Raw genomic sequence first — 26,616 nt, 5'->3', positions numbered from 1 at the left:
TTTGGCGACAGCGGACGAACGACTACTACGCCGCCTTCAGACTAATATTTCCTTAGTCCGGCGGTCGGCCGGCAATCATGTCGGAATTCTCAGGCACGTGACCGACTTGTCAGCTCCTCGCCGATACCTTTCACGTTCTGGCTTCGTGCCCTCACCACTTCACCACTCCACTTTCCTTCTCATCCCCTTTCCCCATCCCTACTAAAGAGGCTTGGAAGGAGTACCTGCTTGGCTGCTCTACCTTGGAAGCTCAACGTTCCTTGGTGGCGCGGGCGCGGGCAGTGGCCATCTTCAATGGCTGCCCGGACTAGGGGCTGCCACTCAGGAGCACAGCACGCAACTCTCTTATTAACTTCTTCAATAAAATGTTTATACCATAACCATGCGACCGCCCACGCGATTGCCAGGCGGTGCAACGCATGCGCAACGCGGGGCCATGTCTTCCGATGCCCTCTCCCCCGTCTCGTCAAGGCCACCTCGCCCTCTCCACCACCGGACAAAGGCCCGCATGTGAAGGCCGGCTTCGCCACTCCTCCTCCCCTTGTTGGAGCGAAGTAGTGCGAGTCACCTCTCCCAGATGGCACCGTTGTCCCGCAGCCAAGTGCGAGCTACTCTGCGAGAACCCACGAGCAACAACAGCAGCAGGCGGCAGCCACCGTCAGCAAGAGAGGCGCAGGGGGGATCGCGAAGAAAGCTTCGCTTTAAAAATGCCTATTTTCTTAAGTTGCTAGTTTCTTTATCAAATTAGTGAAATTTTATTAAGGAGGTGCAAGAATCAGAGGACCTGTTATTTGGTTGATTCGGCCATGCTTTGGCATACAGACCCTGGAGGTGTCGTACGCCTCTCAGTTTTGATATATTGCAAAATGCATTAGTAGCACCTGTGACATGGCTTTTGTGTAATTGTGCTTTCGCGCTTCAATGCGTCGCAAAGCAAACACCAGGTAGTCCAACAAGAGCTCGAGCAAAATATTTGAATGTGCAGGTTGGGGAGACCTATAGAGAAATGTTCAAATAATTTGTTTCTGCAAGAACTCCGGACATGTGCTATGTCTAAACCAAGCGTTTTTCCAGAGTTTCAGTAAACACACTGTGACTACAGGCTGTAGGCATTACCATTTTAGACAGAAATCTCTGCGTCCACCGGTTCATCACCGTGCCCACCGACACCTCATGAGACGAGAAGCAAATTTTACAGCAATGCGGTCACTATATGATATTATTTAGATTGTCAAGACTTCTTTGTTTGTCTCGCTACACATATTTTCACAAGTACGTCTTATTTGCTTTCTCCAGAAGGAATTTGTCTTTCTTTCAAATATTGTTGCGCCACTTTCACGCTTCGTATCTGTAAACCATGGGTACAATATCTGCACGGTGCGCGGTGCGTAGAGTATCAGCTTTTGTTATACTAGTCCATGCTTAGAGGTGGCACTGTAGACTTCTGTGCGCTTGGAGCGACACGCGAAGTAGGAATAACAAGACAACCTTAATAAAGCAATTTCACCGCAAGAGAGTTTTTCTCCGTTATTCACACGCAGCAAAATACTCCGGCAAATCAACCTCCGCGTCAGCGTAGTAGGCAACATGCACCTCCTTCCCCAAGACATGCAAGCAAGCACAGCAGGGATTGACATTGCCACGGATGACGCAAACCGGTAAGAAAAACCCAGCGATTTGCCCTTCGTAACTGGTGGGCGGAGGGGGGGGGGCACAGATGTATGGTTGACGACGCTTTTTTTCACGAGCCACCAGCTATTGCGGAAAAGTCGCCCACCCACTTTTTGTCTGACATAGCCACTTGATACCACAACTGGTCACGTTCGTGGAAACCGTGGGATATTGTGAAGCCAATGCTCCCGTTAAGGAGGGAGGAGGGGGCAGCGTATGTATTTCATTCGGCAATTTCTCTGATTCTGCGACTAGCCGAGGCAGAATAGCAAAAAAAGGAAGTTAAAGGCTACCATAGACATAAGGGCTATGAAAGGCTACCAAGAGAATTTTCGAACGCAACAAACGAGGTATTCAATTTCTCCGTAGTATTCGTTGCAGAAAACGAGGTGTTCGCCATTATTTAGCCCTTTACAGCATAGTGGGTCACATATATAAGACACTTAAAACAGCTTCATGAAAGTTAACGTTGTCAAAAAGAAGAAAAAGTCCTACAAATGTAACCAGATTCTGTCATGTCATACATTATTATACACCGGCATCATAGGTCTGAAAACTGTTTCTCAGCGTACTTTTAGAATATAAATGACGGCAGCTTGTAGCGCGAAATGGCCCCAAAATAGGTCAGTTTGACAGTTTTTATGCTTGAAATAATAATACAGAAATACTAGGTGATTTGCTGTTTGTGAGGCACATACAATTATATTATTACAATTATATATTAAAACAAAGTCATACAATTCAGAGATGTGGGGTCCAATAGCCTAAAACTGTTCGAATATATTTTAGTCCAATATTCTGACATCTACTTTGCACAACCGCCGACGCAAGCATCGGGCGGTGTCCCGCAGCGTTGCCTGAACAGACCAATCAAATGCTCTTTTAGGTTATAGGAGGTGATTTTTCTTTGCTTTGAAAATGAATATAATTGCCCACATTGAGCGGGTTTCATTTGTAATTGGCTGCCAGGAGTCGAGGATTACGCTCAAGTGGAGAGGGGTTCGATAGGGCCAAGCCAGTGCAATGAATATAGATAACTGGATGAAGAGGGTGGTATCAGCACCGGCGATTGGTCCGCTTTCCCTTTGTTGGCTTGCGGTGGCTGGCCGAAAATTGCGGCGGCGAGCAACGGAAGGTCAAAAATGTCACTAAAATGGATCCTCAGGAAAGAAGAGTTGGCAGGGTGAGGTCATGAAAGTGCCGCAGGTGCTCAAAAACGTTACACGGCAAAGCAAAAAGTTTTATTATACGTAAATAAACCCAAGCTCTCCGACAGGTGCTAGTAGCCAGTGCCCGAGTGATCGGCCGCAGCCAACTTTATCCCTTTAGGAACGGGGCAGCCTAAGGCGTCGAATCATAAATATATCTTTCTATTGTGTCCAGTCCAATCATGCATAATCAATGTGTACACGTCATATCACATGGGGAGCTATAGCGGTTTTCGGGACGTCGCGTGACAGACAGGTGAAGTGAGCGTGGCCCGACTAGTTTTCGACCAATCGCAGTGGGCTCATTGCAGAATTGCAATAGAAAAGTTAGGACTAGCTTTACGTTATAGGCCCCATGGTAAACAGGAAGCCATCTAACCGCTCATGAGCGAAGCCTGCGCACGGCTTCCGAAATGCATAGCGCGTCGGTGCATGCTAACGCTGAGAAACGCGTCATACGGCAGCGGGGTTCCTCTCTGGTGCTTCTTTCTAAACGCATTGCGCAATCTAGCGGTGCTGCCAAGAACATCGCGCGAGGTGTCCAATACAAGATTCGTTGCGTGCTGGTGCTTGGGAATGCTAAAAATTGTTCCCTTTGTTCCTCACGCCCAGTGATTCAAGCTGTCGTCAAACAATTTCATTGAAGACCAGCACAGACCGACCGGTACCTACCCAGTGCTCAAAGTCGGCGTCACGGGGTTTTGTTGAACAGCTGTGCATACTCAGTCCTGCGTCTACAGTGCTCCACGTCGCCGAGAAAGGGGTTCGTTAAGAGTGGCTCATATGTACAGAGTGCCGCATACACCATAACTCAAGTTCGTCGGATGGTTGGGTTCGAGCCTTGTACGCTCAGCACAGCACCCTGATGCTCGAACCAATCGACCTTGGACCATATATCAGCGGCCCTGCAGAGTAGTGCGAGTCGAGATGCCTGGCACGCCGGTGCGTGCATATCCTGAGAATTGCTTCCTCGCTAACCTGCCACCTAGTGGCACATACACTCTGACCAAAGTTTTCGAGATGTTTATTGGAGAGCGGCAGATACCCAGTGCGTTTATGGCGCAGCTCACTCAAGCGCTGGAGGGAAAGACGTTCATTGAAATGCGGCGCACGCCGTGTGCATTATGGCGCAGCTTGCTAAAGCGTTGGCATGCTGCCCTTGTGGAAGCCGTGCACACGTGGGTTGGATTCCACGCAGCACGGGAGAAATTTGAAAGGTTTTCTAACGATGGATTCAGCTGGTCGAAAGTGAGCCGAGGTGCTCTAGAGCACTTCCCACTGCACGCGCTACACCAAGAAGCGGCGCCACCGTAAGGCCCCCCCTCGACGTATCTTCGATTCCGCAGCTCAACAAAGAAATTTAAGTGACTTTTTTGACATTGTAGGCTAGCACATTCCCAGTGGCACTTATCTAGTTACCAAAGGTAGCGGCAAAAGCGTTTATTGATGTGCCGTACATATTTACTCTCCCGTACTCAGTGACCTATATTGAAGAGTGGCAAATTGAAGAGTGATCCAAATTTGTGTCAAAAGATGTTCAATGAATAACGGTACATACACAATGCCCCATGCCCAGTGATCCATGTTGGTCGGATGGTTGCTTTCGAACCTCATTCATTCAGAACAGCAGTCTGATACTCTACCGCTGCCAGTGACCCAGGTACACGTATGAATAGACAGACAGATTAGACAGACAGACAGATTAGACAGACAGACAGACAGACAGACAGACAGACAGACAGACAGACAGACAGACAGACAGACAGACAGACAGACAGACAGACAGACAGACAGACAGACAGACAGACAGACAGACAGACAGACAGACAGACAGACAGACAGACAGACAGACAGACAGACAGACAGACAGACAGACAGACAGACAGACAGACAGACAGACAGACAGACAGACAGACAGACAGACAGACAGACAGACAGACAGACAGACAGACAGACAGACAGACAGACAGACAGACAGACAGACAGACAGACAGACAGACAGACAGACAGACAGACAGACAGACAGACAGACAGACAGACAGACAGACAGACAGACAGACAGACAGACAGACAGACAGACAGACAGACAGACAGACAGACAGACAGACAGACAGACAGACAGACAGACAGACAGACAGACAGACAGACAGACAGACAGACAGACAGACAGACAGACAGACAGACAGACAGACAGACAGACAGACAGACAGACAGACAGACAGACAGACAGACAGACAGACAGACAGACAGACAGACAGACAGACAGACAGACAGACAGACAGACAGACAGACAGACAGACAGACAGACAGACAGACAGACAGACAGACAGACAGACAGACAGACAGACAGACAGACAGACAGACAGACAGACAGACAGACAGACAGACAGACAGACAGACAGACAGACAGACAGACAGACAGACAGACAGACAGACAGACAGACAGATAGACAGATAGATAGATAGATAGATAGATAGATAGATAGATAGATAGATAGATAGATAGATAGATAGATAGATAGATAGATAGATAGATAGATAGATAGACAGACAGACAGACAGACAGACAGACAGACAGACAGACAGACAGACAGACAGACAGACAGACAGACAGACAGACAGACAGACAGACAGACAGACAGACAGACAGACAGACAGATAGATAGATAGATAGATAGATAGATAGATAGATAGATAGTCAACCAGCCCCCAGAAAGATCATATACTCCGCTTCACACACACACACACACACACACCCATATGTATATATAATGAAAGGGGGTTTACTGCAGCTCGTACGCGGGATCGCAAGTGATCGCAAGTGATGATGTACTCTAGACGTTTTGAAGAAAATTGTGAAGAGCGCAACATACCCATTGGCACATAAACAGTGGCCCAAGTTGGTTTATGGTTGCACAGCTAGATAGCTAGGCAGCTAGGAAAAACATCTAGTTTTACAATGCTAAGAACACCATTCGCATAGACATTATATTGCGACCGATCTGCATTTGTGCCATTTCGCGCGGAGGGATGTAATACACAGAAATAGGCGTTTGCTTGAGCACAAGTAAGGAGCAGCTTGCTGGTGACACTTGCATGATTAACTGGCGTGCAACATTTCCTCAGCAACAACCAGATAATAGAGTGCACTAAGAAAGGATTGCTGTATGATGCTGCGGTATCCACGCTTCTTACACAACTGAAGAATTCCCCCACCAGTTGGTTCCTCCTTTAAAGTTGTAGTTCGGGAGGGACTAGGTCGACAACACTCCTGTAGACAATGTGCTGCATTTGGATCCGTCAGGAAACCCAGTACAGCCGGCAACATTACTAGAGCAGCCATTCAATTCTGCTAACCGGTATACTGTCTATCTCACACATCGCCCTAACGCAGGGGCTTTGGCCAGAGAGTTTCATACAAAATTGCTAGAGGGAATTCTGACTCTAATGTCCACGGAAGCTGCAAGCGGGGCTTCACCGACTACGTGAATAAAGGGTAGTGCATGGATAGGACAGGACGTGTAATGAGGAGGGCAGATAACCGATGGTCATTAAGGGTTACGGACTGGGTTCCAAAGGAAGGGAAGCGTAGCAGGGGACGGCAGAAAGTTAGGAGGGCGGATAAGATTAAGAAATATGCAGGGACAACATGGCCACAATTAGTACATGACCGGGGTATTTGGACAAGTATGGGAGAGGCCTTTGCTCTGCAGTGGGCGTAACCAGGCTGATGATGATGATGATAAAATTTCCGACAACAAAAGAAGATAAGCCGTAATAAACGAAGCCCCATCAAAGTCTGAAGCCGCAAGCACGAAGTTCACACAAATATATGTACTACCAATGATTTCCCTGGTGGCTGAATGATCGCCGCGCCAAAGTTCCCTCTAGTGGCTCTTGAAGGAAACACTATGGCTATGGCGTCCTGCTGCTGAGCACAAGGTTGTGCGTTAGGGTTACTGACCGTAGCGGCCACACCTCTATGGAGTGGAAGTGATCCGACCAGTTTAGATAAAAATTTTAGATAAAAATGTGAATTTTAGATAAAAATAAATCTGATTCAAACCTTTTATACAACAGTTTTCTCGAGAAAATTATTGAAATTTACGAACATTCTTTTCCTTTGGTAACTGTTAGAAAGTTTAAGAAAGCGAGGAAACCCTGGGTTACCTACGACTTAGTCAAGAGAATGAAAGCACGAGATAAGCTCTTCAGCAACTTCCTGAAATATAAGGACGCAGAAATTTTTAAGCAATATAAGAAGGTCAGGAACAGGCTTAATGCCGACATAAAAAAGTCATGTGTTGATTACTACGCTAACAAATTTACGGACATTCTCTATGATCCTAAGAAAACTTGGCGAACTCTAAAGGACCTATTACGGCACACAAAAAATAGCATTCCCCAGGAACTTACGTACGGCGATAGAGTGCTAAGTGGTAAATCCCTCGCGGAAGTATTCAATCAGCAGTTCTTGTGCTTTGGCTCCTTTGACTCAGAAGTTAGCAACAACTTTAAGGACTATATTAACACCAGTTTGCAAAATACTATGTATCTTCGTCCTGTTACACCTACAGAAATAGCACATATTATTAGCAATTTAAAGAACAGCTCTTCTTGTGGTTATGACGGTATTAAAATAGCACCAATTAAAGCAGTCGCGGATTTATTATGCAGTGTTCTTTGTGACATAACAAATATTGTGTTTTCTACAGGCACATTTCCGGATAACATGAAAATTGCTAGGATCGTCGTCTTGCATAAAGCTGGCGCAACTGATTGCATCAGTAATTACCGGCCGATATCAATACTTCCAGTTTTTTCAAAAATTATTGAAAAAGCCTTAAATTCTAGAATAACTGGACACATGCAAAAGCATAACCTTATATCCCCGAATCAGTATGGCTTTCAAAGGGGTAAATCCACTGAATCTGCGTTACTTGAAATACGTGATAAAATTGTTACCAATATAGAAAACCAACAATACACGATAGGCTTATTTTTAGACTTTAATAAAGCATTTGGTTCAATTAAACATGACATACTTTTTTCTAAATTACCCTTTTATGGAATTAGAGGCATTGCTTTAGACTTACTGCGTAGCTATCTATCGCACCGCTCCCAATTTGTGGAAATCAACAGCATAAAATCGGATTTAGCAGACATTAGGTACGGCGTCCCGCAGGGTTCTATTATAGGTCCTACGATTTTCGTTCTTTATATCAATTATATCGTGGCAATACCAGGAACACCCGATATTGTATTATATGCCGACGATACAAACGTTTTTTTCTCCTCTGATAACATCTCCACTCTAATTCCTCTTATTAACAAGTGGTTAAATTCCCTTTCAGTGTGGCTATCGGCTAATCAGTTGAGCCTAAATGTTAAAAAAACAAAGTATATTGTATTTACTCCTATTAACAAACCAGTTAAGTTCGCATCTTCTTTAATATTTCAATCACAACCACTTGAAAGGGTTTCCCAGTTCAAGTTCTTGGGTGTACTCTTCCATGAAAATCTACGGTGGACGCATCACGTAAGATATATTAAACGTAGCATAGCACAATTAGTTGGTATGCTCAATAAGCATCGCACGCTGTTACCTTTAAAACTTAAACGTCAGTTATACTTTTCTACTATCCATTCTAGACTCCACTATTGTCTACTTATCTGGGGCGTCACTTCTAAGGCTAACTTGGAAACTCTATTCCGAATGCAGAAGAAGTGTGTTCGTATTATTAATAACCTATCGATGTACGAACATACCTCTGAGTACTTTCACCAGGACACTATTTTGAGTGTCGCTAGTTTGTATAAACAAAAGTTATCCGAAAAAGCTTTTTTAGAATTCATAAGTAATCGTGAGAACTTTTTTCTATATATACTAATACCACAACTAACTACACGTTAAGAGCTAGGCATTTTATTAAGGTAAAAACTAGAACAAACTACGGCAATCAGCTTTTACAGGGGCAGATTCCTAATTTACTTAATTATGAGCATGCTTTATTTGATATCATGCAAGATTCCTCAACCATTTCAATGTTCAGAAAGAAATCAAAACTGTATTTTTCCAACAAATGACACCTGTTTTTTGTAATTTATTTCCTGTTTTTTCGACTGATATGCAATTTCATGCGTTGCAAGACTTTTTGTTCCCATGTGGCCTTTTGGCCTTCCTGTATCTTTCGGTACGCACTTTATTTCTTCATTTTCATTATTTACACTGATTGTGTTGCAATGATTTCTTGTATGTATAATTGTAACATTCGTATATATAAGTATGTATATGTGTGTATTATGTGTATATATGTATATATTTTTTGCACTGTTGTCTGCTGTGCTCGTGGCGCCAGGGGCCTAGTCAGGCGTGTATAGTCACGCCTTTTGCTCCGGCGCCATGACAATCTTGTATTGTGAAAATTGTAATAAACTTCAAACTTCAAACAATTGTCAGCGCTGCGGCTGCACGAACTACTGCGGACGGCAGCGCAAGGTGAATTGACGACGCAAGCAAACAACGCAGGAGGCGGAGCCAGGCGCGCTGATGACTTTCCGATCATTGCAAGCCGTTGTCGCTCTTCTGCGTCTTATCCATCTGCGTCGAACCGTTAGGCACCGTGGTCGACTGCGCTCCGACGGCGGCAGCGTCAGGCGAGGCCGCGAGTGCCGTGTATCGATAGAGGCCTGCGATGGCCTCAGAGAGCGCCCGCTGCTGACAGTCTCGGGCTCCCTGTGTTCTCGTCGTTGAGTTCGCGTTGAAAAGATACGCGCGGGCCCCAATATCGAAAGCGATCTGCGATCAGGGCGCATTGCGGCGAGAGCTGACAGCTTCGTGTGCTCACTGTTTTTGCCGCGTAGCTCGCCTTGAAGCGAGATGCAGCATGAAAGTGAATTCGCTCACTGCTACACAAGCGATCTTGAAAGACATCGTCTTACGTGACTGATGGACGGAGGGACTGACCGACGGACGATTTTCCTCGTTGGGTAAGCATAAGAAGTGCTTACGCATTTTCAACGCTCGTGTGCACAGTTATGGGTGTATGTCAACGAAACTCTTCAGCGCGTCTCGTTACCCCAGTGTTTCTCTCGGTTGTTAAACACAGTAAATCCATCAATCAATATTCCATCTGTCACTAGAACAATGCCGCTTGGTATGTGTATTGGCTTGTAAGACAAAAGTTGCTATGCAGGTTATTAGTATATTAGGGAACCCGTACCATCGGTGAAACAAGGTGCTGCTGGTTATATAGAAATAATCTAGACCTTTGCCTTGATCCTTGAAAAACTTTTGTTTCATGTATAACTTTGTTTTTGTTTCGTTCTAGAAGGAACACGCTTAGGCTCTGCACTGCTTACAACAGTAAAGTAGGCGTGAAGAACATGGTGCTCGACCTAGCAAATGCCGTCCGACGGGATGTCATTAAATCAGAGTAAGTGTATTTACGAGCATTAAAACGCCGTGCACATTAATGATTTTTATTTCTTTTTGTTTGGTTCTTGAGGAATGTTCTAAGTATTTCTGGAACCCTTGATCATTACCCTGTTTTCCAAGGCATGCTGTTTGCATACGGCGACTTCCTCTAATGTCTCTTCCTCTCTACCTTTATTTGCTACGCATTTCCGATCCCCTATCGTTTATGACATGCAGGCGTGCACATTCGAGATGCAGTCACTGGCCCAACTGTGAATTTGTTTATGTCCTTTACTTCCGTTAAAAAATAATAAATTACTTGTATAACCGCTTTTTAACAAGTCCTGGAACAACATAAGGTTTGAGAACTCTCGCAGCCATTCAGTAAAAATAAACACCTACTATGGAATGTCACAACAGGAAAATGGGCAAGCTAAGCAGAAAGTGAGAACTGGGAATGATATGAGCGTGCAAATACATTACATATACCAGAAAAAATTATGAAAAGATACTTCACATACAACGCAACGAAAGTGCACTAAAGAAGAGAAGAAAATGCCTTGCACAATGTATGAAGCTAAGATGCAAGGCAAACTTGACAAAAAATGTACGGAATATGTACATGAATGATGTACAAAATACAACATTAATATGTTTACTAATATGTTGCCGCATGGTGTACAATGTATCGTGTCTCACAAAGCCGACAGGCTGGCTTGTGTGGCCATGCTAAGTAACAATGGCAGACGAAAGTGTGACAAAGAAAGGACAACGGCGTTAAGGACAACTTGCAAATAAATACCCCATGCAGGGACCGAAATCCAACCGACAGGGGCTTCAGTAAGCAACGTCAGAAAATGGTAAAGTAATGAAGTTGGACGATTAATTTCTCATACCCTAGAAATTATGCTTTCTTGCGCTCATTTGCACGAACCTACGAAATTTATATTTCTCCTTGATACGTCTGCATTTTTGTGAGTCCTTCATCTTCACTTTGAAACTGAACTTGAACAGCGCGAATAAAAGAAGGACACGACGAAACAAATACCATAAACAAGCGCTGCTTCACCAGCACCATTGGCCCTACTAGTTAGCTCACTATAACAACTGCATAAATTCGCCCTTCTTTTTCCTTTCCTGTAGGCTCCACCTGAAGTCTTCCAGCAGTAGCTCGCTGGTGGCCCCCATTTCGCGGCTTTCGGCGCCAGGTGGGCTTCATACTGACAAAATATTTGCACGCCTGTGATGAATGGTCGGTGCCACGAGGCAGTCTCACTTGGCTCTGGTTCCGTCGCGTTGATGTCGACTCGAATTCGTCTACCCGGCTTAGTGTGGTGCCACTTGCGATGCCGGCGGCGCTATAACGGTAAACTACTTTAATGTATTTTTATTCCAAACGTCTGAGGTCTTATTTACGTAACCGCAGATGCAAGCATCGGAGGGTCATTCGCAGCGTTGTTCGAACCGCCCAATGAATATATCTAATCGTCTAGAGGAGATCGCTTTTGCTTGCTTTGAAAGCGAATAGCATTGCCTACCTTGACGGACTCTTCTTATCTAATTTGCTGCAGAGAGGCAAGGAAAACGCAGAAATGGAGAGGGTTTTTGTGGAGCGCGGCTAGCTCAGTTAAAGTAGCTAAGCAGATAAGGAGCGCAGCGCTGGCGTCGGCGATTGGTCCGCTTCCCCTCGTTAACTTGCCGTGTCATGTCGAACGTTAAGGCGGCGTGCAACGGAAGGGTTCAATTGCCGCCTAAAACGGATCCTCAGCCTGGAAGAGTTGGCAGATCGATGTCCTCTCCGTGTCGGAAGGGCTCGACAAAGTTTTACTACCCCGCGAAATGTTTATTATATGCAGCTGAGAAATACATTCTTCCCGGAAGCTCTGAGTAGCTAGTGACATAGTGATCCCCGGGCCGCGATCTTCTATTTCTTTCGGAACGGGACAGTCTTAGGCTATTCCGAAGAAGTCTCAGTTGAGTTCGGTTTATTAATGAACCTTTATTGCCTACAGCTCACTTGGACATGGTGAGTTCTCGCGGTTTTATGACGTCGCGTACAGACAGTCGAAGTGGGCACAGCCCGAAAACTTTTGACCAATGGCGAAAGGCTAATGCGGAAAAAGGCGTAGAATAAAAAAATGATATTTTTTATTCTGTCTAATCATGCATAATCAGTGCGTACACGTCATAGCAGATGGGGATTACTCGCGGTTTTCCTGAGGTTGCATGACAGACAAGCAAAGCAAGGGGGCCCGATTTTTTTTTATTTTTTTTGACGAAGTGTGGAGGGCAGACCGTATAAATGGAATAGCTAACTTTGGAATGGCTTAACGTTATAGCGCCCCTGTTGCACGTTCATCGATTCAGCAGCTCTCGAAGCATATTCATTTGGGCTTCTTTTTGAGGGAGTGCAAAAGGTGCTTTCCATGGTAGGCCTCTCATTAACTCATGGCTTCTCTGTTCGCCTTTTCAAGCATTTTATTTTGGAGTCAGAGCCTTAGATGTTCCATGCCAAATGTTATCCTTTAATGGAGGATGCCGTTAGTGAGCAGTCTTGAAGCCTTAATACCTGCGCCACGCAGTCGCGCAGCACTTCTTCTATAGCCCTTCTATGTCTTTTCTTCTACGGCCCTAGATGCGTACGGCCTCTAGGGCCATACGGCTCAGCGTTCGCTGAACACAGTGTCTGGTGTTACCATCCTGATCAAGCTTGACACCTAGTGCCTCCCCTCCATGCATTATCGGAGAGGATGCCCGCTAGACGACAACTAATTGCTATCGAAGGGAGGCTGGATTAGAACCCCCACAGTGCTATTGGTATGAATCAATTTCCACACTAACATCTTTAAAGGTGGTTAGTGTGAGTGAAACGTGCCTCAGATTTCCGAGATAATAAGTGTCTTTCCCCGTTTTGGAATTATCGTGATTATAGACATCTTTCATACTGGTAGAATGGCTGATGGCAGTTATGGATCATGGATTTCTTCCGAAACGCGCTCAAGTTTCGAGTCCTTCAGGTTCTTATAAGCTTAATACGTCACCGTATCATATGCTGGAGCCTCCACGGCGACTTTCAACACTGCCGTGCTTAACTGCGAGTGGATGTTCACGGAACTTAAATTGAGATAGCCTGACAGTTGGTAATTGTAACAGTGATGAAATACTTGCCAAATTTTCTTCCTTGACAACCCAATATCATCAACATCACTTTATTGTTTCATTAAATTGTCATGTTTGTTTATTAATCGGTCTTGTGTAGTCCTTCGCGGGTTTCTTCGCGGTTTCTGAACCCCGAGAGCTGTATTAAACAACCGAACAGCCCCTTGGACTGACTGACGACGAGACCAGGCATAGATTTTCCTAGAAGAGCGGAGTCAAAGCAACCGGGTGCCTTCGTTCGCACACCCCATAGCCGCCAGCAGCAAAGAGGCCGAGCTTATCATAAACAGGGCACTCGTCAGAACGACGCTAAGCCTGATCTGCAACAATATCAACGTGGTTTTCACTGAGCCTGCAACGCTTCAACTTCAACTGATAAGCAGCTATCTTGAAATCCTTAAGAAGGAGCATTGTTTTCTAGACAAGGAGATCGAACTATGCCTTTCTAATGATGGAATATTTGAAGAATATACCCTTCGTGAAGACTACAAGAATGAATTATTCCCGCTCACCACTTCATACATAATACATAATACATCATACATACATAATACATATACATCATACATACATACATACATACAACATGCATACATAATACATCATACATAATCGCACATGCAATTGAAATGAGACAGATTATAAACAGTCAAGCTATGAAACAGATCTATGGAAGCAAAATGTCTAGTTTCTTATTCCTGTTATTGGAAGAACTGCAAGAAGCAGAACCGGTCAAAGATTGAAAACATCAGCTTCAAGCCATGACCAAGCTGAAGAAGGCATAAGAATAAATGACATCAAGACATAAATCTTCAATGACGTTGTAAGGCCTACTGAAAAGAAAAGCGTCGTTCTTAAAACATCCACTGTAATCGTTACTAACGCCGATGATGGAAACGAAAACAAAGCAATTGTGTTGGAATTTACAGCCACGTCGAAGGCGCAAGAATGAACTAGAAGGATCTATTGCAGCCAAAATGATATAGAACGAGCCATTGGACAGTGTGCTGGACATGCGACCGGTCAAAATACCAAAAAATTCTTCGACAAGGTTTCTGATTAACGGTTCAAAGGCCCACGAATACGTCATCCTCACCGAAGAATTACGGCACTTTAGACGCAAAACAACGCGTTCCCGTGACAGTGAAGACAATGGGAGTCTCAAAGAAACCGTAGTCAGATCAATTCTGGCCACTGCTGGTGCCGACGACCGGCGCCTGACCGTCCCCGTGCAACCAATGTAGGCGAGCGTCCGCCCACAACGTAGTCTCTCGGCCTTAGAACTGGTCAACTGCGAAGTTGTCGCACGTGGCACGAACAACCAACGTCAAAACCAGTAAGGTTTGGACGAGTGGAGATATTTGGTAAGGCAAGGACCGCCATACACCAGAACCGAGACGTCAACTGCGCAGAGACAACGCAGCGTAAATGCAGAACAAGGTGGTCGTATTGCAGAAGGCTGTGCCGACGCTGGAAATGAAATAAGGGCGTTCCCGTCGTTGCCCGAAAGACCAAACACCGACAGAATTTTTGTTTAACGCTGAAAAACGTCGGTTAAGTCCTCTTCGAGTGCATAACAGGATTATCAGAACGGAAGGAAACCAAACCGTGTCTTGGAGAATAGAACGAGCTCAGGAAACAGATCGTGGCAGAAGCCAGTCACAAGACCAGCTAACGCGAACAAGTGAGCAACACCGCCCGTGTAAGGTGTTCCTCACTAACAGGCCTGCTGAAAGTTTTCATTTTCGTAGGGGGCTGGCCGGACTGCCTTTTCACAAGCGATACACATATAACGCTTATTTGTAGGGCTGGGGCATGTGTTGAATAACTTACTTAGCCACTATCATCATCATCATCAATTTCCTTTCAAATAACTGGCTGTTTTTAATGCGTAAACATTCTTCGGCGAGCTGCCCAGCCCAGTAACGCAAAAATTGTAATACCTTGTATCTGCACGAAAATGCGTAATTTGCCAAGTTTGGACATTTAATGGTTACGATAGTGCAAGTATGCATGATTGGAAGCATTCAAGAGGTAAGGAACAATTTAAACAAAAATAACATAAAAAGAGCTTATCCATCAAGCTGTGGCTCCGGAGAAAATGCATTGGCAAGATAATAGTAGGGGTGAGCCAACTCAAATTTGGGGGTGGGTCCAATTGAATTTAGGGGTTTGGTCAAGTTGAAATTTGGAGTTGGGCGTACAGCAATTTGGGAGTTGGACAATTAGTAATTTGCAAATGGCTCAATTTGAAACTTTGGGTTGGGTGAGCTGGGAACTTAATCGTGTGTAAACATTAAACTCAGGGGTCGGCCAACTTAACATTGTCGGTGGGCGAACCTAAATTAAGGGGTGGGTCAACTTAAATTTAGGGGTGAGTGAACTTGAAACTTCGGGCCGGGCCAACCTAAATTTGTACGTAGGCCAACTTAAAATTTGGGGGTTCGCCAACTTAGGCGATGGGCCATGTCTAAATCCAGGGTTGAGCGAATCTCTATTGGTGGATGGGATATAATGTGGGGTGGACCAACCAAAATTTGGGGGTTGGCCCATTTAATATTTGGGGGTGGGCCAACTTGAAATTTGCATGTAGGGGAACTTAAATTGAGGTGTGGGTCAACTTCAAGTTCGTGGCTTGCGGCGGCCCAGCTGTAACTTGGGGGTGGGCCAATTTCAGCTTTCGGGTAAGCGTACTTAAAATTTGGGGGTTGGCTGAGCTAAAATGTCGGGTCAGGCCAACTTAGAATTTGGGGATGGACCTATATAAATTTGGGAGTGTGCCAACTTGAGGTTTTTGGCTGACCCAACGTCCAATTGAACGCTGCTCAGCGTCCTTCGACTTATCAACGTCCGTCGGGCAAGCGAACAAGTTGAGACGCGTGGAGCGTTCTCATTCTCAGGCGAAGTCGGAACGTTCTCAGGCGAAGTCAGAATACAGGCGAGAGCTTTCGTTGGCAAGGCAGGCGCGCATATCACAGGCTTGCGAGTGGAGAAGTTTCTTTGCGCGTGTAGCGTGCGTTTGTCCCTAGGCGTGCCGGCATGGCGGAGGGGGGTCGAGTTTACGCCCGACCGATGACTGCCCGCGCGTTGAGGCAGTGCACATGGACGCCCCATTTGGTGATCACTGTCTCTGAAGGGGCAAGGTTCTGACTGGTGTTGTATATGTCACGGGCCAATTTGTTAGTCGCGACACTAGACTGCACTTTTTACAAGCCCTGCTCCAGGAGGATACATGTAACCGGCAAACCGGAGGCCTCAGGAGAGCACCCGAGGTTATATTAGAGCAGGCGGGGCAGGATATCCGTGGCACACAAGCGGTAGCGAGGGGATCAAAGCTAGAAGCAGGGCGGCCCGTGGGTTCGGGCCTCAGCGATCCTCAACCCACGAACCGGTCCGACTTCCAGCTTTCATGACCCCGTTGCCGCTTTGGTGTCCTGGAGGCGCCGCCAATAATGCGAAATAGTGACACGTTGTTTTAATTAGCAAACGACACGATTGAATAAATATAATCGTATCGAGCCGCCAACTTGTGATGCTAGGTTCAGCACGACCGCGCCCCGCGACATCTGGCGCGCCTAGCGACAAGCGCATACAACACGCGCTAAGAAACTCCTCCCTAGTGCCTAAGCAGAGTCGTTTATTCAAGGAGCGAAAGACCCCACATTTACTCTCTCGCACCCGCTCTTACTCGCGCATGCGCGCAAACGTCCGTCGTCTCCACAAGTGCCACGCCCCGCTTTACCGACTAGCTATTGGAAATACGCTGCCCGGCGTTGCGGCTCAATCGGTACAATTGCATTGAAGGGGCCGCATGCGGCGACAAAATTTGACAATTTCCTACTAAGGATTAAGCACTTTTGCCACCCAAAAGACCACTAGTAGACGCGCATAAGCTACGAATAGCAATTAAGCAAACAAAGGAAAACGAAGCCACATTCCAGCCAGAGAATGGTTGTGCATTAGCAGACAATTCTTAAAATTTCTTTCTTGCTTTTTCTCTTGCGTAGTCACTTCAAAGCGGCCTTCATGTTCATAAAGGCGGTCCAATATTGTGGAAGATGTGGTAAGGCTTACCTGGTGGGTTCTGTGATCTAATAAAGCTCGACTAACGTTGATGATATTGTTGTTTCAAGGTATTTAGCTAATATTTTACGGTGGAGTCCAGAAACAAATCGCAAGAAAAGATTTGAGGTACTGATAAGATATATCAGCGAAAATATTGACACTGATATATCTAGTATTGTCACACATTGCCAACACCACGTGACAATATGTGCCGAATTCGAGTATTCCATCCGGATAAAAACTAATGCTCTTCCTAAAATAGCTGCTCTGGGTCTAGCTTTCTTTGGATTAATATCAGGGATGAACTTTCGAAAGCGAAATGTGGAAATCATCCATGAAGGGCCGTTATGTGGCAGTATCTGTTATGAGTGCGTGGGAATTAAAAGCTGAGCGCTGCGAAAGGCTTAAACAAATCTTCGTTTTTGTTGTTGCCAGACACAACGAGGTTCTGCGTCTGCGAAATTCCCACGCAAGACCTGCTCTTACGATGTCCGAGGGTGATGGGCAAGAAATTATTACAGGGCACTCTAAGCATTTTCGTTGCTGATACCGGATAGCCGCTTCAGGAGAAGAAGGCTATACCACAGTACACCTTTGACGAAGGCATTTTTGAGCTATGCCATGAGCGGCAGTCGCTTCCTCATCGCTTTCCAGCAAACTCATATACGCCGCAAATAGGCTCACGTGTTGTTTTAACGCCTCGTGACCATAATACATTCCGGTCAGCCACAGCACGAAGGAACTGGCCAATAAATGCACCAATAATGTCCAATCCCAAGAAGTGAATCATAATACAAAGAAGGGTACGAATCTTTCAATTCTCCCTTCTGCTTCTTTTCGAGCCTTAGTAAGCTGTGGTCGCGGTATGCATTCCCTTTGTTTTTGGGGCGATGACTTGGAGACCTATTGTCGTGCTCGTCCCCATTGTAAAGCGTTCATTGCAGTATGGCCTCTTCAATTTCATTTTTAAGGTGAACGCTCTCGCTTTTGTTTATTCTGTTATCACCAATCGGGCAGGCGAATAGCTTGTGTCCGCTTCCGTGGAACTAGTAGCAGAAAACGATCCTTGGTCTGTAGGCATACGCTTCCAACAAACAGCCGTGATATATAACTCGTTTTGGTAGGTGTGTATGTCCTTCGATTGTAGGAATGTATGCATTGCAAGGTATTGCATAACGTGCTTCAACACCTCTATGCATATTGCACACAATGTGACAGCGAAGTTCTTTAACGGAGCCACTGGCGTGTACATCATATACAACACCTTCAAATAATTCCTCGTCCCAGCCCAGCATACTTGCACCGTAATGCATCACCTGGTTCAAAGTTCATGCCTTGCATCATCGTGAGCTACGGCACTGTTGCCAGACCCTTGAGGCTCACTTCTATTGAGTTCTTACATTTCTCAATAGAGAATCCTGAAATGCCTTCTTGCGAAGGTGATCACCCAGTAACCGCAGAATCTGCCTCTGGGTGGTCTGGTTCTGGCCACGCAGCTTATCTCAGGTGTCACAACGTTGAAGTGAAAGGTGTTCCGAAGACGCAAGACGAGAATGTCATGGATATCACAAAAAAGATAGCGAAGGTTATTAAGATGCCCCTTGAAAGTGGGGACATCGAGGTCTGTCACCGCGTTCGAACTACGGGGAATACAGAAGCGCCAAATATAGTGGTTCAGTTTGTTCGCAGATCAGTTCGTGACCGCTTTCTTGAGAAAGCTCGAAAGCTGAGGATAACGTCAGATGACATTGAACTTGAACTCAAAACCCCCATCTTCATTAACGAGCACTTGAGCCCTTCCATGAAAAAGCTGTTCGGTGCGGCAAATGCAAAGAAAAAGGAGTGCAAGTGGAAATATGCATGGACTCAGAATGGCAAAATATTTGTGCGCAGAACGGATACCTCAGCACTCATAGCGATCACCAAGCTTGATGATTTGCGTCAAATTGTGTAGTTATACTTGCAGACACCTAAAATTTGTTTCTCTACATGGGTTATCAGCCACACGAAATTAAGCATATAGTGAAACCAAAAAAAATCTGTTTTGTCAGTTTTTCATTTAAACGTCAGATCTTTAACAAACAAAGAAGATGAATTAGCTGCTCTACTCGATACTATCGGAGTGTCACTTACAGCGATCATGTTAACTGAAACCTGGTACACATCAGCATCAATTGTATTTCACCGTCATGGCTATCAGTGCATCTATCAAAACCGCGAAGATAAAAGGGGAGGCGGCGTCGCGCTTCTGCTTAGAGAAACATTATCGTGCGAAATAGTCGTAGAATACACGACGACAACTGCTGATTACGAAGTGCTCACTCTACGAAGTTCTAACAAACTTTTCTGTGTCATTTACAGGCCACCATCTGGTGCCATTAATCACTTCTTTGAATTTCTTGAAAAGATTTTTAGCTACGCATCTGATCAGTCCATAGATATGGTTCTAGGTGGCGATATTAACATAAATATGCTTTCATTGAGTCAATCCCAAAAAGAACTCCAGTATTTAATTGCTGCTAATGGTTTTTTTAGCGTAATAACAAAGCCGACGCGTGTGACTTTAGAAAGTGAATCTTTATTAGATGTATTCATTACAAATATTGACAGTAATTTAGTAACTGCAGACGTAGTTTATACCGACATTACTGATCATCTTGGAATCGTCATGATAGCTGATAAGGCTGTACATGTTAATTACAAAAGGCAAATAATTTATACACAATCTATAACTAAAAAAAATCTTGAATCCTTTCTTGCTGCGATTAGCCAACAGACCTGGAACGACGTTTTCGAGGAAGATAGTAGTGATACCGCTTACCTTAACTTCATCACTACATTCAAGGCTATATATGATGCACATTTTCCACTAAGAAAGATAACCATGCCATCAAAAGCACGGAAACCCTGGATGACGTCCGACTTGCTCCAAATGATCAAGCATAAGAACCGATTGTACGCACAGTTTGTACAATCAAAAGATGAAGAGTTGCTTCGGCAATTCAAAAAGTACAGAAATAATCTAACATCAAAACTAAGAATGGCTCGAGACGCCTATTTCACAAATGTATTTTGGAGCCCTGAAGAACAGCGATCGGATGTAATCTGGTGAAAACTGAATTGTTTATTGCAACAAAATACCCGTGATACTTCCGAAAACTTTCAGCATGAAGGAAAACGAATTTATGGGACCTGTTTAGCTGACGCTTTCAACAATTTCTTTATTTTACAGGCAAATCAGAGTCAGGTAGAGTGCAGCCAAAATTACATTGAATTCATGAAGGGAAGCAGCTGTCCATCATCCCTCTTCGTTGCGCCCACGAACTGCACAGAAGTTTTCTCGTGCATAAGTAATATTAAAAATAGCAAGTCAGTAGATGCAACTGGTCTCCAAATAGCGCCCATTAAACATGTTCTTCACGTAATATGCCCCGCTGTTACTCACATTTACAATCTCATATTATCTACCGCTATATTTCCAAAGGCACTGCGAATGGCTCGAGTAATACCGGTTTTTAAAAGCGGTGACAACAATTTGATTCGTAACTATCGTCCAATTTCTATACTGCCAGTGTTCTCGAAGGGTATAGAAAAATTAATGCATGGTAGGGTACTGTCTTTCATTGAAAAACATAACCTGCTCCTTGACTTTCAGCACGGGTTTCGAAAGAATCGATCCACTGAAACAGCATTACTGACTCAAAAAGAAATCATTATAGATATGTTTCAAAATAAGGAAATAGGTGCAGGCATATATATAGACTTTACTAAGGCTTTTGAATTGATAAACCACAGAATTTTACTACATAAACTGGCAAGCTATGGTGTCCGAGGAAAAGCTCACGATCTTATGAAATCGTATTTGTCGAACAGAACACAATATGTTGACTTTAAAAATTCGTTGTCTTCAATACAAAATATTTATGCAGGAGTCCCCCAAGGAAGCATATTGGGGCCGCTCTTATTTTTAATCTATATAAATGATGTTGTGCAATGTGTAACTAATGGAAAGATTGTATCCTACACTGATGACACTTCGGTGTTCATAACCGGGAGATCAGAAAATGACATTGAAGAGAAAGCAATCAAAACACTGAGTGCATTAAATACGTGGGCAAAATCAAATTGTTTGAAGATTAATTCGAAAAAGACAAAAATAATATTGTACTTTCCAAAAGGAAAGATAATTTCTCGGCCGTAGAACGTGTTCTTAAGCTCTGATACTGTTGAAATTGTAGATCCTGTTAAAATCCTTGGCGTTATATTTTCAAAGCATTTGACTTGGAATGATCATGTTGATTATATCAGATCAAAAGTGTCTTCAGCTGTCGGTGTCATGTTGCGGCTGCGCGGTATTCTTCCTGTGAAAGCTAGGCTATTGCTATACAACTCATTAGTTCTTTCTCTTTTGCAATATTGTTGTACCGTTTGGGGCACTACGGGTGTCACAAATTTATCCAAGCTTCACCTTCTTCAAAAAAGAGCTGTAAGATGCATTGCTGGTGTTCCTTATTGTTCCCCCACACATGACTTGTTTTTAAAATATGAAATCCTGCCAATCTATAGTTTATATAATTATAGACTTTTAATGATCTATAAACGGTCTTCACAAAGTCATGAACATTATAATAGTTATCTGGCAAAACTTTAGAAAAACACGCATATCCTGCAGACTAGACATAAAGAAATTTGGTTAGTGCCGACGCCTAGGGCATATTATACCGAGCAGTCTCCTTCTTATACTGTTCCAGTATTATTAAATAAAAACAGAGAATTGTTTGACCCCTTTCAGCATTCAAGTGATGTTATTAAGCGATTTTTTTCTTAGCAAGATTACGTAATGTTACACTCAGTTTAAACCTATACCTGTTACTATTTTTTTTTTTCGTTTCCCCATGACCAGTTATTTGTTTCTTTAATACCTATGTTTGTGCTGCAATGCATAGCGCTGCTTTTTACAAGTGTTTTGTTATTTTGTTTCAGTGTTTATTCGGAAAATTGAAAATCTCTGCCTGTGTACTGTACTGCCAGGTTGATAAAGGGGGCAGGACCTCTGTCAAGCTTACGAGCTTTTAGTCCTGTCTCCTTCTCTGTCCAAGAGAAAAATAAAGACTGAATTGAATTGAAATTGAATTGACTTCTCAGTTTGTAGCTTTTATTTAGGAGATGCCAGCCGTTTAGACTTAGCGAATCAATAAGCCGAGTTACCTTCATCATCGCGATGAACGACTGTAAGTACCAAATGGGCTGCTGGGAAGGAATCGGGATTTTTATTTGGAACAGAATCTGTTTGGTCGCTGCAGCATCATTGAGTGGCCAGTTCTTAAAATTTGTGAAAACGGGAGGCAGAGCAGCCAGTTCGCAAGCGCTGAACTCACAGGAAGTTGACGTGCCTCTTTTGTCGTCTGCTTGGCGATAATATACTACAAAACACAATGTTGCTCGCATTCTAGAGAATTAATTTCTGATATAAAAAAACTTATTTTACAGAGAAGCTGTCTATGGCTAGGATCCCGGGATTTCTCCGTAGCGAAACGTTGACAGAATACCCCAAATGCAATGGCTCCCACCCCTGTAAGGCAGCAGCTACAAGCACTCGGCAAAGTTAAGCGAACAGTGCATACATTCGTTGGAATCACGCGTACAACATCGAGAACAGCATACGTTTCAATAAAGAGCAAGCTCAAAACAAGCATCTGAATCACAAAATTGACGAAAAGGCGCTCCTAGCCTACAAGAAATGCGAATTTCGTAGCGCTCCCCGCATACGTTTCCCGGCAAGCATTACTATCGTGCAAGCTGCCGGGCGACGGCAGCTTCAATGTAGTATATGCAGCAGTGAATGGCGTAACTACACTTACGTAGGGAAAAAGAAAACCAGCCTAGCGATTCATTTGTGTTGTGACAGTGCCATGGGAAGGTCATGTGTAATGAGGACTCCTGATGAGCAGGCTGCACACTAGGCGCATAGAATTTCTCTTCTTGCTATCCACTCTCTTTAAGTGCACGAAGTGACGGCGCAAGCCAAGTCGCAGCCCGTCGGAACGTCTTAGGCTACTAATTAGAAAAAGTACATGTGAATTTCGCCACGTGAACAAACTGAACTTATGTCGCAATGGCTAGTCATTATAGTTGTCGATTACAGCTTCGCTGTCCAACAACATTCACTGCGTGGATTGCAGACCATTTTTTACGCGCAAGCGCAAATGGCTAGGAGGACCGGGGGTAGTGTTAAACAGGGGAGGAAGTGGAGGACGAAGGCGCCTGGAGGCGGTGAACAAAATCGCGTGCCGGCGAAAGTATAAATGAGCTCACTGTGCATGCGCCCAGCCAACACCACCTAGTTGAAAATCAATGTTGTGTTGAGCACAGCGGTGAAAGATAAAAGAGGCGTAGCTTCGCAGAGGAGGAGGGCTGGCAAAGCAGCAAGTGTTTACCTCCTCTGGCACTTTCTACGGGTTGTGTGCGTTCTATGGAGGTTCCCGGTTCTTCTTGAGCGCCGTGCGACCAGGATGCTGCAGTAACGCAAGTGGCGACTGACCGCATGTCAACCGACCCCGAAGTCGTCGCAAAGCGCCGGAGGCATGCTCAGGAAGTGGAGGCTTGAGGAGGCGCGCCAGTGGCAGCGAGCAAAATTACCTTGTGCTGCCTATCACTACGGCACAAAGTGAGCCACGAGAACGCGGCACACAAAAAATGTGTGACCCCACCTCGAGATCGATTTCAGAATACGGCTCTCGCCGCTCCGCAAACTGCGTATTTGCCAACAGAATACAAACCGCCCCATCCCTGCCGCCGCTGCCTTCGCGCTTTGCCCCCTTGCGTGCTTTTCTGCTCCGTGTCACACGCTTTTACTTTCACATACAGCATACGGTGAACAGGGACGAGGTCAACGCGCTTGGACTTGATACAGAACAATCGCGGCGAGCACGACTGCAGAAAGGCGCCTGAAGTGACAATTTTATTGCTGTGGCCGTTATATAGGAATGGCACCCATATATTTGCGCGTTACTCGCGTTCACGATGTGAAATCTGACTAATTTTTGTCTTGTCAAGCTTAAACGCGTTCCGAAATAGTATTACAAATTAAATTAAATTATGGGGTTTTACGTGCCAAAACCACTTTCTGATTATGAGGCACGCCGAAGTGGAGTACTCCGAAAATTTAGACTTCCTGGGGTTCTTTACCGTGCACCTAAATCTAAGCGCACGGGTGTTTTCGTATTTCGCCCCCATCGACATCCGGCGGCCGTTGCCGGGATTCAATCCCGCGACCTCCGTGCTCAGCAACCCAACACCATAGCCACTGAGTAACCACGGCGGCTGTAGTATTACAAATGACTACTACAATTTATTACTATGAGTTTCTTTGGATGCTTGCTAGGTGGATGCCAACATCCTATTCTATATTCGCAAGCGCAGTTTAGATCCAATTCGATCCACCAGACGTGCCATGCGAAGCCGGCCTCGAAGCGAGCACGGGATCGCTCGACCGGAACACCTCTCGCCGTGTTCTGCTCCTAGATGACGATATGTTCGGTTTGAAAATGACTGACCAGACCACGTCGCTATTTTGCAGTCACCTAAAACGTGGTAGCGCACCGCGGCTGACGACGTCGGTGAGGCCTAGGCCAATTGAGTGAGGCTAAACTTAACGCGCGTTCCGAATTACGATCTGCGATGGCGCGCCTGGTGCGCCCAAAGATTTCTTTGAAGTCCATCATGCGACGTATCGCGCGGCGTCACAGCTGATTCAGAAGAATCACCTATAGGAAACCGAACTCGTGCCGCAGGCGTCACGCGTGTGTTAGCGTTTTCAACGTTCCGTGTTGCGTAGAAGGCCTTGTCGCCGTTTTCTGAAGGGCTTCTTAGCTGCGTTCGAATCAAGTGCCGATAGCGGCCTTCTCGATGCGGCAGCTTGTCTTGTATACGCCACTGCTGCAAGACTGCTACCTTGCCCAGGCGTGCGTGTAACTTTTCTGTGGGAGAGCTTAGTCTAGCAGGAGATGCTCCAATCGCACATGGTCTACATCCATGTCTGCAAGGGCTGCGAGCATAGCCGCCGTGCTAAGTCTATCACGAAGAGAGCAATGCCTATATATCCTGTGGTTCTAAGTAGAACATAATTTGCGCATTTTAGCAGTTGTGTGCCCGGACAGTTATCGTAAGTGGGCATTGGGTGCTAAGTTTGGGCGCCGCACACAAGAACGTAAGTGAAAGGCGCTACCGGGTGACATTCACAAGTGAAACAATTAGGACTGCGCGTTGTCCCTGTATTTGCACGCGCGCGTACATTCGAATTAATTTACATCAGACGCCACGCTTGCAGTTAGCATTGTCGCAAGTGCTCCACGCGCTATCTCTTGAGCTGCAAATAGAAACTTGGTAACCTACGGAAGTACGTATATTGTTTCCAAAACAGATTCACCCTAAATAGCAGGTAGTAATTAATGCGTTTTTTTCTCTACGGACGTACGTTGTTCTTCCTGTATCTTTAGTAAGCCGAAATTTGCAGTTATTACTTCTTTTTTGCACGTGTTAATGAAGTCCGTAGTTGCTATCTGACTGTAACCAACCTTTCTCAGTGCCACTTTTCAGCTTGAACGGTACGACTAATAGACATATACATACATTCAGTGTCGATTTTGTGGTTATCACCGTGTGCAGTGACATCAGCCCGTTTCTCATCGCGGGATGGCTGGCGATCATGGAAGCTCCCGAAACGGAGCTGTGGTTTCGCAGCAGCGGTGAAGTGCGCTTCAGCGAATTCCTGGTGCTACAGAGTGGGTACTCATACATACACACAGAACCAGAACACTGGCTGGCATTGGGGTTTCGGAACTGGGTTTGGGCGATACTGCGATATCAAATTAGCTGGCCTCACATCAAGGTAAGTGCAAAAGTTTTGGATGTGACAGTCACTTCGCTAATTTAACCACTTCGGCCCTGGTTCACTCAAATGAGCACAAGCCAACAAACTGCTGGTGATGTTGCAAACAAGCAAAACGCTACAAAAAGAAATCTTGAACATGAAGTAATCTCATTCGTCAACGACATCACTCCTTCTGCTTTTTATTTTTTTAGAACAGCCACTAG

The 26,616-nt window shown here is 45.0% G+C and overlaps 1 protein-coding gene across 1 annotated transcript; it reads left to right on the top strand.

Moving 5' to 3' along the window:
* The first annotated feature begins 1,568 nt into the window (after positions 1–1,568).
* Positions 1,569–26,616, top strand: LOC142563390 (dehydrodolichyl diphosphate synthase complex subunit DHDDS-like). Its single transcript, XM_075673946.1, has 4 exons — positions 1,569–1,658; positions 10,211–10,315; positions 26,188–26,410; positions 26,605–26,616. The coding sequence occupies exons 1-4, from the start codon at positions 1,588–1,590 to the stop codon at positions 26,614–26,616; spliced, it is 411 nt and encodes a 136-aa protein (XP_075530061.1). The 5' UTR covers positions 1,569–1,587.

This window comes from Dermacentor variabilis, chromosome 11, assembly GCF_050947875.1.
Source record: "Dermacentor variabilis isolate Ectoservices chromosome 11, ASM5094787v1, whole genome shotgun sequence".
NCBI lineage: Eukaryota > Metazoa > Arthropoda > Arachnida > Ixodida > Ixodidae > Dermacentor > Dermacentor variabilis.
This window is presented reverse-complemented; position numbering and strand designations above follow the sequence as displayed.

Coding starts and splice junctions, on each gene's coding strand:
- LOC142563390 (XM_075673946.1), top strand. CDS start 1,588: ATGCACCTCCTTCCCCAAGACATGCAAGCAAGCACAGCAGGGATTGAC. Junction 1,659..10,210: donor GCCACGGATGACGCAAACCG/GTAAGAAAAACC, acceptor GTTTCGTTCTAG/AAGGAACACGCTTAGGCTCT. Junction 10,316..26,187: donor CGGGATGTCATTAAATCAGA/GTAAGTGTATTT, acceptor CACCGTGTGCAG/TGACATCAGCCCGTTTCTCA.